This window comes from Sinohyriopsis cumingii, chromosome 5 (assembly GCF_028554795.1).
Source record: "Sinohyriopsis cumingii isolate HCF-2022 chromosome 5, ASM2855479v2, whole genome shotgun sequence".
Classification (NCBI taxonomy): domain Eukaryota; kingdom Metazoa; phylum Mollusca; class Bivalvia; order Unionida; family Unionidae; genus Sinohyriopsis; species Sinohyriopsis cumingii.
Genome location: NC_142965.1, coordinates 126,340,866 through 126,352,940, shown reverse-complemented (window position 1 = coordinate 126,352,940; position 12,075 = coordinate 126,340,866). Strand labels below are relative to the sequence as shown.

The 12,075-nt window shown below is 36.0% G+C and overlaps 1 protein-coding gene across 3 annotated transcripts in view; it reads left to right on the top strand.

Moving 5' to 3' along the window:
* Nucleotides 1-11,798, top strand: part of LOC149800147 (ATP-dependent RNA helicase DDX3X-like) — a 56,274-nt gene extending 44,476 nt beyond the window's left edge. For all 3 annotated transcript variants that reach the window (XM_089959746.1, XM_089959745.1, XM_089959743.1), the window contains one exon: nucleotides 5,528-11,798. In XM_089959746.1, the coding sequence (XP_089815872.1) occupies nucleotides 5,528-5,717 (190 nt within the window). In that variant the 3' untranslated portion in view covers nucleotides 5,718-11,798. The remainder of the gene's footprint in view (nucleotides 1-5,527) is intronic.
* Nucleotides 11,799-12,075: the final 277 nt, after the last annotated feature.

The window sequence follows — 12,075 nt, the reverse complement described above, 5'->3', positions numbered from 1 at the left end:
TTAATTAAATTTTCCAGATGTCCATGTGATTTTCATTACGAATGAATCATTTGTCAGACAATTTTATTTGTCTCCACATTTAGCTGAACAATTAACAAAGAGTTACTGCCCTTATTTACCATTAGTTCATCTTCAGCAGTAAAGAAACTTTTGTAGTCGTAAATAGCTCAGAGATAAAAAAAAAAAAATGAAAATAACAGCCTGGCCTCTCAACCCAACTCCAAGTTGTTTTTCTTCTCATTTAAACAAGACTTGCCTGTTGTTAATATGTTACTTTCGCTTTTCTCAACACTTCTCCAAAATGAATTCCTTTCTCCAGTAATTGGAAGTCTGGAACAAAAACATGGTCCCAAGCAGATGTCATGGTCACCTGTGTCATTTGGAACTTTATCTTTTTCCATGGATTTTGTGTCTTTGGCGCTTGAGTGTTTTTCAACATATTTTTCATTACATCAAGCCTTTTCTGTGTACCATTGAACATATTCTTCTGTGTTCTTTTATGTCTATTCCTACTGGTCATGGCCAAAGCTCACTTAGATTATCTACTTGGTGCAGTTTGTTTAATACCTATTATCAACTTTTAAAGATGTGTCGTTTGAACTAGAGATTTGAATGGCTGTAGTCAGACTGAGCTGCTTGAAATCTTGACACTTGGAATGTCTCGCAAGTTAAACGAGTTAACATTCACTGTAACAGCAAGTTATTTCCCACAAATACTAACACAATGACATTCAACTGCACAACTCTGCCTGAAGTGATCAGTTTGGTTTTTAAGATCTCTTTCGATCCTTTCATTCCGAGTCTTTGCTGTTTTGATTGCCAGAAATATGGTCACCACAAAGATGACTTCCAAGGAAACCAGTCTTTCCCTGATATGAGCAGGACGTGGGTTATCCTGCTTGGGTAAATTCTCGTGCCAGTCCGAATAAAACACTTCTTCCTCTGTAGAGACTGTCCTAAACCTGTGCTAGCAACTACCCTAGCTGACCTTGAAGTAGACAACTCAGATAATCAGTGTAATAGTATAGCAGTTGGGAAAAATAAAGCCCTGAGTGGCAGGAAGAAGGGAGCTGTAGTTTCTTCTCCTTTAGGCCATCTCCAATTCTAGGAGGGATCATGGCAATTTCCAGGTAAAGTTAGAACCCAAGGGATCAATTACGCTTTTAATTTGAAGGAAGATGCCAGTACCAAAGCAGGAATGCATCCTTTAAGATTCAAGGAAAGCGCAGTCATCTTAAGTTTATTTGGGTACACATGTGTCAGAGTTGGTGAGTCTCGGTTACCAGACAATTAAATTCCCTGAATAGATTCTTGGAGCCAGATCTGTGTCCCCTGATCAGTCTTCTGCAGCCATCTCACTCCATGGTGAAGGGCATAGCACAGAAATTATCACAAGGTCAAGAGGCAACCAGACAACAGTCTTATCAGGTCCCACTTCTGCGACAAGGCCCCCATGCCTCCTTCCTAAAATAGAGAGCATCCCAGATGGGAATATTAATGGGAACTTGAACGAATATCCTCATTATGTTGCCTGTAGTTTTGAATTTGGTTTCATATCTCTTATCATTGAGATCTCTCTCGGTGGCCATCTTGCAGATATTTCTGGAGGCTGGCACCAAGACAGCAAGGCCTTTGCTCTCAAATTTGATGGTTTTTGGCAGAACTTTTCCATTTTCATGGGTGCCACATTAGAACAGTTGCACCATAATGGCCTTCCTGTTGGAGTTGACCATTGTCCCAGACCCAGCTAAACCAGTTAAGAAGCATCCTCAGCACAGGAGACCAGCGGGATCCCCATCTGAATATTTTAAGCAAGAGTTGCAGAAGAACTGCCAGACTCCCTTTCACTCTTTGGGGGGCTGAAAGGGCCAAGGTAGGACGTCTATGGATTTTGTCACCACTGCTTGGGAGGGAGGTAGTTGACCCTAGGGAGTAACACCAGCTCCTGCCAAGTTGTCCTCTTCCAGATGTTATAGTAGGTTCCTCACAGCTCTTCTTATTTTCGTTGTTCTTAGTGACTTGGTTGCGCTTAAAGGACAGTGCATTGGTCCTTTACACAATAACAGAGGCTTCATTTCTGGGACACTTCACATTTATCAAGACTGCATTGGGTTTAAAAAGGTCAAACTGGGATTTGCAATCGAAGAGGTGTATACCCATCTTAAACCTGCCAACCCTTACGAGCTTGCTACAAGTCTTGAGAAAAATGACCTTCAAAATGCTATATGTCTCTTAAGAAAAATGACCTTCAAAATGTTGACTTAAGAAATAAAAGCAAAATCTAATGAAATAATTGTTGCCAGAACATCTAGATAGTTGGTTTATTCGTGTTGGATTTGGATCCATATTTGATATTCAATTTAGTGGAGTTAGAGAACCAGACTATCTTTACAGCAATACCTCAGACACTTTAAGCTGCACATATTTATTCATGCAAAGTATTTGCATGATCAAACTAGATTATAGAATTTTTTTGATATGGCATTCTGCAAGTGATGCATGTTGAAGAGAAGGGGAAAAAAGCCTCTAGCAAAGTGATAATAATCACAACAGAAGAATAAAAGGGAATATTGAGATTCTTGTGAATAAAAGCAGGAAGAGACACCATTACATTTATTGGATATCGCATGTCAATTTGAGTATATCTTAAGGTGGGAGATATGATTACCGTTGTCACGTGAACTAAAATAATTCCAAGAATTACGTCAGGTTGAGAAATAGCCAGAAGCCATTGAGCTGCATAGGGTTTGGAGCTGAAGTTGGTGCAGCTGTACTAGTGGTAAACACGGTCTACAAACTTTTAAATTGAACATAATGCTTACCATCGCTGCATGTTTGTAATACCAACATTTTTAATGTTTTCCAGCATTACAATAGCAATATTTTGTTGTACCTTACTGAAAACTGGTCAAACTTGTAGAAATAAATATTGCTTACCGAGATGGTCTTATCATGGTTGGCAGGTTTGGCATCTAAAAGAAGGGTGCAGTTAAGAGGCAATAAATGCTGATTTTGCAGAATTATGTTCAGAACTCTTTGTTTTCATAAATAGGGTGAAATTATTCCTAGTCTTTCATCTTTTTCCATTACACAAATTTATGTTTGCTCTGCCTTTCAGCCTACCCTAAGCTCCAGAGCCATTATCAGGTTGTGGAGTAACAGCAGTTCACTTGGGGTCATTAGGAGCTCCTATTGTTCATTGTTTCAGTGACTTGTGAGTAATATTCACTGGCAAATCTTAATAAGAGACCCGTCAGTGTGTTAACAGGTAGTGACTCGTCTAAGGTTAATCTCCAACCAGAAGTTGGATCTGACAATCTCAAAATTGCACTTCTGTGGGGATGAATTTCACCATAAATTCAAGGACAGTTTGTGTTTCTCCCTCAGCAAGATCTCACAGATACTGTCTCTCACAACAAGCATGTTAGAGAAGATTACATTGTCTGCTCACCTCTGCCTCTCTCTCTCTCCTGGGGATGTGGAATATGGCAGTTCTAGTTTCCATGGAAAGGCTTCATACAAGGCCCTTTCTGTTGCTTCTACTTGCAAACTAGACCTCATAGGGACCCAATTTCAGTTCATTCCAGTGAGATCCCCGTTTTGTTATCACCTGAGGTGGTGGCTAAATCACAACAGGCTACTGGAAGTTTTGACACTTGTCCTAGAACTTTTTCTTTCCGGTTTACCAATGCCTTTGAGTTGGGAAGACATGTGGCCCAAAAGGTTGTTCCTTCAGGGCTGGTGATCTTGGCAGGTCTCTTCGTATCATCAGCCAGGAAATGCAAGCTGTTGTCCCTAGCATTAATGGGGTGTTTCACCTTAGACACAAAGGATGCACTCATGCCTCTTCTCTTTGCTTGAAAATCTGGAATCTCAGATGGACAGCTTTGGAATTAATCCTTATCAGAGTTGGCCTCCTTCCAGGCTAATGAAATGTCTTATCAGACATTAGTTCTCAGAATTATGTCTGTTCCAGTTTCGTCAACTTTAATTGATGCCAGTAGTAAGCTTGCATAAGTTTAACTTCAAACTACCACTTTATGTCCCTCAAGTTCCAGACCACAGTGCATTGGCAGTGCACAACCTAAGTCGGAATTGGGATTAACTGTATACCAGTGCCGTAACACCTTTCCGAATAGTTGCTTATGTTCCCTGTAGAGTCTGCACTTGTATGTCATGGTTCAGTGTGATAGCTCCTCATAGGCCAAAACAGGCTTGGTTCATCAGTCTCAACCTGTTGGTCGCTGCTGCAGGGAGTTATTGCTGAGGTTTAATCTATTTTCAGCACAGAGAATTGATTCTCCACAACAATCCTTAGATTCTTCACCTTACTCCCAGCTCATGTCTGCTAAGAAAAGTTATCCAGCATTGCTGCAGACTGCATAACAAAGGCTAGGAGTCAGTCAGCCTCCAAAAGAATTGCCTCAGTTGCAGTTGCAACTTAAACTCAGTCTCCCATCTTTGCCAATGAGGCTTTCTTTCAAGAATTGGCTACCTTCTGTACCATCAGATCTTTTTTTCTTTCATTTTATTTTCTTTGTTTAAAAGGCACTTCTAATTTATTATTGGCTTCACATGCCATGGAAATGGAAGCTATGTGCCTTATCCCAAGAACACACCAAGGCAGCCAGTCCATGCTGGCCTGTGTGGGTATTGAACCAAGGACATTTTGTTACAAATCCAATGCTCAATGAACTGCACTACTGCAGCTGCATTGGACCAATTGAAATCTGCGCTAGGAATGATCAAGGTAGACTCCTTTGTCCGGTTAGAGCCTTATTTCTATTTTGCTAAACCAGAAGAGAAAAGAAATGTTAAAAATCATTTGTTTCTCCCTCTCAAAGGTATCTCTAATATTGGTATTTGATAGCACCCAACCACTGCTTCTGTAAATTCAACACAGCTTTTTGCTTTTGTAGTTGTGGAGATGTCACAAATGTGCCTTGGGTAGATTTAGCACAACTTTTACCTTTTGGTACTTGTGCAGATATCCCAGGTATGTCTTGCGTAGATTCAGTATGACCTTTACCTCGTGATAGCTGTGGAGACTTCACAGATGTGTTTAGGTTTGCCACAACCCTTACGTTGTGATGGTTATGGAGACAAATGTCTCCTTAATTCAGTTTTTACTTTCTGACTAATAGGTCTGTCAGACATGAGAATAGCTTTTACCTTGTGTGCTGTAGAGATATTAAACAATTTACCAAGTTTATTCTAACCTGCATTTGCAGATGGTTAGACATTATTTTCTGGTAAACATATGGCATTAACATAAAGTTTGCAAAGTCCAGACATTTTCTATCACATTTTTAGCATAGCCTATATGTGCACATGCATAGACATTGTTATAATTTTCCCTGCATTGAAGTTGCTGTTCTTGTCAGCTTCAGCATTGATAGTTTTGAAATTTTGTGGCAAGTTTTTTCATGTCATGTCTACACTTTGTTGTACAAGATTTAAAATTGCATAGAAACCTATTTTTAAAAAAATGTTCTAATGCCATTGCATTCTTTCTTTTCCTGCATAGATTTGGATCTGGTGGATTTGGTGGCCGTGACTATCGTCAGCAGAGTAAACCCAAGCCTAATTTTGGTAATTTTGGAAATCCTCAACAAGGCATAAATACCTTGGCCTACAGCAGCTATGGGGGCTCGTATGGTGGTGCCTATCAGCAGGGTGGTAGCATGTCCAGTGCCCCAGACTGGTGGGGGAACTAGGTAGGAGGTGGAGAAGAGCATTAATTGACAACAACCACATTTTGCTATGTTTAACAGGTTAAAATGGTTTCTGTGGGTAGAACCAGTTTCTGTATTTTCTGTATTGGCAGCAGTGCCAGGCATGTAATGAATGGACATGTCAAACAGCATTCAGTGACATCATACTGTCCAGCAAGCTGATGATTTCTTGTATCAGCATGCAGTCACAGTCAGCTAAAGACCATGTCAAGTTTTTCATTGCTGACAGTAGATGACAGGTGCTATTTACAGTGAATAAGCAACACTGTGGAAGTATTTTCCACATTGCATCAAGAACATCAGTCTAAATTTAATCTAACACCATTTGGTGGAAGTTTTCTCATCTGTGAAATTCCACATGAAATTGTTTGCTGCCTCTTAGGTTTGTATCAGGGGTTCAGGGGGGTTCAAATGAAATATGCATGGTGCCAAGGGAAGGTGGTGCACTGGAGACGCAATATTTTGTATCATTGTACCTGGACCATCTCTTTCCCGCTTTGCATATACAAAATAAAGGAAAAGCCTCCAAGAGTGTTAAGTTGTAGCAATTGTTGATCAGCAAATTTAATGAGAGAAAAGAAAGAAAGACTTGATTATTTGTAATCTTTCAAAATGCAGAAGTGTAACAAAAACTAGAGGGAAAAAATTGCTCTGTTTCCAAAAATAGATATAAGACGATCCATTAGCTAGACAGAATTGTACTTCTGTTTGAAGAAAATTTTGGGAAGTAATTTATTTCGAGTCTGCCTTGTTGGAAACTGAACATGACCATCACTTTTACGTCTTTTCTAGCTAAAGCAAAGACGGGATTAAATGGGGGTCTCATTTTAAAATGTGAACCATGATGCTCATTGTCAAATACTTTTTAGCTGTAAGTTAAAAATATATGTAACTGTATTTCATATTGTTGAAGAGCATGTATTTTCTGCATGACTCTTACTATTCTTAATAATGTTAAACGTAAAATGAAACCCCATTTTTAGCATATTTTTATTTTCCACATCTTTATAGCAGTTGTCTATTACTTGCATCAGATGTTTTCAAATGAAGTTGTAATTTTCATTTGAAGATTTTTTAATGTTAGAATGAATGCTGGGGATAGATTCAGTGTATTACTTTAATTCTAGATGCATAATAGTTTTGCTACATGGGAGTTACAGACTTTAAAATCCTAGTATTTTTTTCTATTGGATAAGCAAGCCAATTCAAAAATTAAATCTTCACCCTGTATGTTGGTAGATAAACATATACTGATGGTTAGTTTGCCCTGATGTGAATACAGGCAGCAGTTCTTATAAATGTGTAGCTTTCTAGTCTTTGTTTTTAATGCATGGATAATAATGGAAGTATATCAAGGTATACTGTACACTCCAGTAGCCATTATAGGCAACTGACCTACATATCTTGATTGGGTGGCAGCAATGAAATCCAATAAATATTGCTAGTTTTTTTTTTGTTGTCACTTGATATTGGATGGCATCCACATCAGTATTATGCCCTTGGCTAAGGAAAAAAGGTCACTATTTACAAAGCATTAGTCTCCTTTTTAAACAAAATATCTTGTTACCTGTATCAGTGTTGAAAAACTTTGTCACTTGGTAGAACTTTGTTTCCCATCTCCCCCAAATTTAATATATGAATTATATTTCTCAATTAGCTTAAATTATCAAACTAAAGTGTAAAGTATTGCCTAAAATAGGATGTCAGTTCATTTACAGAAAACTGAATATTTTTACTTATCCAAGCCTTGCATTTGTCAAGAACTTTATTGGTTTCTCTTACTATTGATTGTAGTTTAAAGGTCTTGCCTTGGGCTGCATTATCCCCAGCAGTTTCATCTCACATTTATGATATAATTACAGTTATGTGGGACCCTCATTGAAGAAATTATAGCCAAGATAAGATGTAGGATTGGCAGTGTGTTTCTATTGTACTCAATTTACTTCTCAGGGATGGATCATTTAATGTTTGTTTTCAAATATTTTGTATTGGTTTCCTTGACATGTTTCCCTTGATTTGTAATAAATTTGTAAATTATCAATAAATTTATGATGGATTAATATTACATGCTGTATGTTAACTTAAAAGTGAGATTTATGTAAAATGGCAACATGGACACATCCTTAAAAAAATGGCAGTGCATTTTGTACTTTTGTAAAAAGAGTCAAGAAGACCTTTGCAGATACAGACCTGTATGGGCAACCTTTGTTATTGGAGGCATTCGGTGATATTAAGGTTTCTCTTGAATGACCAGTCATATGCTGATGTCTATCATATATATATATTCATATTTTTTAAGCAGAAGAACATGTCAGTATCATTTGCTTTGATATGTTAACATGATATCTGGCAAATATATAGGCAGGTTAACTTGGAGAATAATCAGTCTCTGATCCTATCTGTGAACAATTTGAGATTATAGCACTGAGGGTCCCATCCAGAGTCATATTATTTATAACATGGTTCGTACAACATTTAAAAAATACTTGAATTTAATGTGTTGCCTAGAAAACACCTTGAATTTTGAACAAAGTTAGAAAATTCATTGATTGTTTTTCAGATTGGATTTATCCTTGGAAAGTTGATGTTAATGAAAATCACCTTCAATTTTTCCAAAAACTATTAGAATTTATCTTAGGGAATCAAAAACATATATATATAACAGAGTTAAATATACAACGTTTGATATTCAGAATGGTTATTTGTGTGATTTTCAAAGACATTAGATATATACATAAAATGGAATAAAGTTGAGTGTATCAGTTGATGCATGCCCTAGTAGCACACTAAATAAATCTTTTTCCACCCCCCTTTTTTCTTGTATATGTATTCATTCTGTGATAACAAAATAACATGTGGAGAATCTTCAGTTTAGAAAAAATACTCCTGGAAAATTTTTTTGAAGTTCTTGGAAAATAATGGGGGGTGGGGCTGTATGAACCATATAGTATTTGTCAAAAACTGGAGAGTCCTGTACAGATTTTCTCAGTTCTGACAGTCAGGGAGACTCCATATGGGATCAAGGAGAAACTTGTTAAAGTTAAAACCTGCCAAGAATCAGAATGTGTCCCATAAATATATAATTATTACAGACATTAAGGGACAGTTGGTCCCACTCATCAATTAAGTATTAAATAAAACTGTTCCATCAGTCATTAATCTCCACCAATAGTTGCTGGCCTTAAATTGTAAATTATACACAAGAAGCACATGTAAGAAAAATATTTAAAGAATTTTATTCTTGTTTGGTTATTGCTACATTTAAGAGGGTTTATGCACACATCTCAACATGCACAGCTCATTTTAAATGTATAGATTTAGTGCATTTTCCTGTTTATTTGTTTATCTTGTGTCATCATGCAGATAATATGGTATATAAACTAAAGAAAGATATAGCCTGATGAATGTGTATATTTTTATTACAGATGTACACAGGTACTTGCCCCATGTTTTTAATTAAACTTGTACCTGCACATGATTGTTTTAGTGAACATATAGGCAGGGACAAAATGAGTGCCTGATGTAATTAAATGGAAAGTGGTTAATATAATTTTTACTGCTTTCCAGTAATATGTCTGTTGTAACTTATATTTTCATATTTTGAAAATGTTCATCATTAAGAAGAGCTTAAAAATGTGAAAAGTGTGAAAATTTAGCACTGCTCTCAGCTCAAATCAATTGATGTTGATACAGAGAAATATTGTTGATGACTGGTTCATTAGATTTTACCCACAATTTACTGAGCCAGACTTAGAATTTTTTTGTGTTCATATTTGTAGTTTTAATAGATTATATGCCGTCCTGTTTTCTAAAGCGTTGTAAGTAAATACGTTACAACGTTTTTCCTTTATTTATTTTTCTTTTTAACCTCTTTGACAATAGTTTCTGCTTCAGGTGGACATTTATGGGTATATTTAATATCATATTTTGTACATCATGCTTTGTGGCATGCAGTGAAGCCACATTTATTATGTTCTTAATAATACTTTCTGAGTAAAGATTCCCAAGTTACAGTTATGTGCCACCACTGTGCATATATACATACACATGTTTCTTTAAATGTTGTTACCTTATAAGTATAATTTTTAATAGTACCTACTGTTAATTGACCAATTTTCTTGCATATTGGTTTTGTGGTTTGATGAAAAAATATATTTTGGTTGATACTTCATTTTGTGGATTAGGAAAGTGGCAGTAATGTTTCCGCAGAGGTATCTGTGTTTATTGGGTCTATAAATTTGTAGTTTTTATCAACCACAATTTCCACTTATTTTGGTCCTCCATGAAAAATGTGAGGAACTAGGCCATTAAGAATTAAGATCTAATCCTATTTGATAATGTTCCATGAGATATCCGACAGATTAGGTACACAAGGTAGGCTTGCAAAAAAGATGCACCTTTGTTTTGCAGTTGTTTGGTAGATGTTTTAAAAGATGGAGTGAAGCCCTGCAATCGCATGTCTTGCCATAAAACACAAGGGACTGCTTATTGGAAGTCCCAGAACTTGAAGCATTTTGAAGGTCAAAAATATTATTTCATATAAAGAAAAAGAAAGCAATGTGCACATTACAGTAAGGCTGCAACGTTTACACATTTAAATGGCTGTAAATGAACATGCATGTGGCTGTCAGTGATGTAGGAACTACCCATTCCAGTTTAATTTTTTTTTACATCTATGCTTAAGAGGACTGTTTAATATAATTTTTCTTTCAGTTCTTATTTAAATTATGGTTATGGTTGGGGGAAAAAGTTGATCATAGCATACATTACACTTCACAATGATTTATTGGTAATGTTGAGAGATTTTTTTTTTTAAAACTTTCATTTTGTCACTTTCAAATCTGCGTCAACAGACTTTTGATTCGTTAATTTCATTTTGAAGAAATGTCATTTCAAAATTTGTAAGCCAAAGTTGCATGTCAAATCATTTCCAGTAAATGGCATCGTTTCGGTTATTGTAAACCATGTAAGCATTTAGAAATTTTCGTAAACGTTGCAGTCTTGTATTACATATTAGCTTTAAAAAACGGTACTTACTAAGCATAATTTATAGATACGTGTATGTACAGTATTAATAGATTGGTGGTCCTGTTTTTGCCTGGATATCGATTCAAAGTATGTTTGACTAGAATGTGTATTTACTCTTACATAGCATTAATCAAACTGCAAACATCATAGAGGCAGGATCAGCCATTGTATTAATGTGACTGTTGATCTACACTCCTTTTCTTGAAGTAGATCAGAATAGAATCCGTCTCCAGTGTCATTAATACAAATGTGTTTTCCACAAATTAAGATTTTCAGACCTTTAATGCCTGGTTGGTAATGAAATTATTTGTGGAATTTGTATTTGGGGATCGAATACTGTGCACCTGCAATGGCCGATACAAATCTATGGTGTTTGTAGTTAGACGAGTATAAATTCACTAGTCAGAGGACAGATGTGCTATAATCTGTAATTTATTTAGGATCTATCATACTTAAACTGGTTTGATATATTTTTTATATGTAAATGCCTCTTTTGATTAATTGGTTGTATAAAACAACTTGATTTTGTAGCAGATATACAGTTGAGGTTTCCTATTCAAAAGCTAATTTTTTAAGCAAAACAGTTTCGGTTTTCCAATGTATTAGTGAAGATGTTACATCATGTTTGGCATATGTAAAGAATGATGTGCAATATGTAGCACATGACTATTAGGTACACTATTAAAAATCAAACCACCATATTTTTTTCTGCAAGGATCTGCATCACAGTTCTTTTTTAACATTTTGTTTCCTAGTTTTAGAGAAACGTAATCTGTTTTGGTGTACTTCATCACAAGATAAAATTTAAAGTTTTGTTTTGGAGATTCTATTGTTCATAGACTGCTCTTGTATATATGTGTATTTATATCCTAAACAGATAAGAGTCTTGGTAGACAGAAAAATTGACAGTAATGCATCTGTAGAGAGAGGTTAGACAGCATTACCACATACTATCATTTCCATCTGTTAGGAAGTTATTTACATGTGAAGTGTAGTTTTAGAAGGTCAGTCTGGGTTCAATAAAAAAATAATTTTTTTTTAAAATCATTTTTATAGAACATTATTTCAGTGGGGAAGGAAATTTGTCATAGTGAAGTGAAATACAGTTGAACTTCAGTACTAATGCTACATAGTTGATTCCTTCGTGAAATAACACTTTGACATTTGACAATTCATCAAGGTATAGCAGTAATACTATCTCAGAGCTTTTTCATATATCAGTCATATACTACCTAGTCTTTCATTGACAGTGGCTTTTGGTTCTTGGCATCACCAAGAGAGTGATTTACAGTGGCATGTGACTCTTGGCATG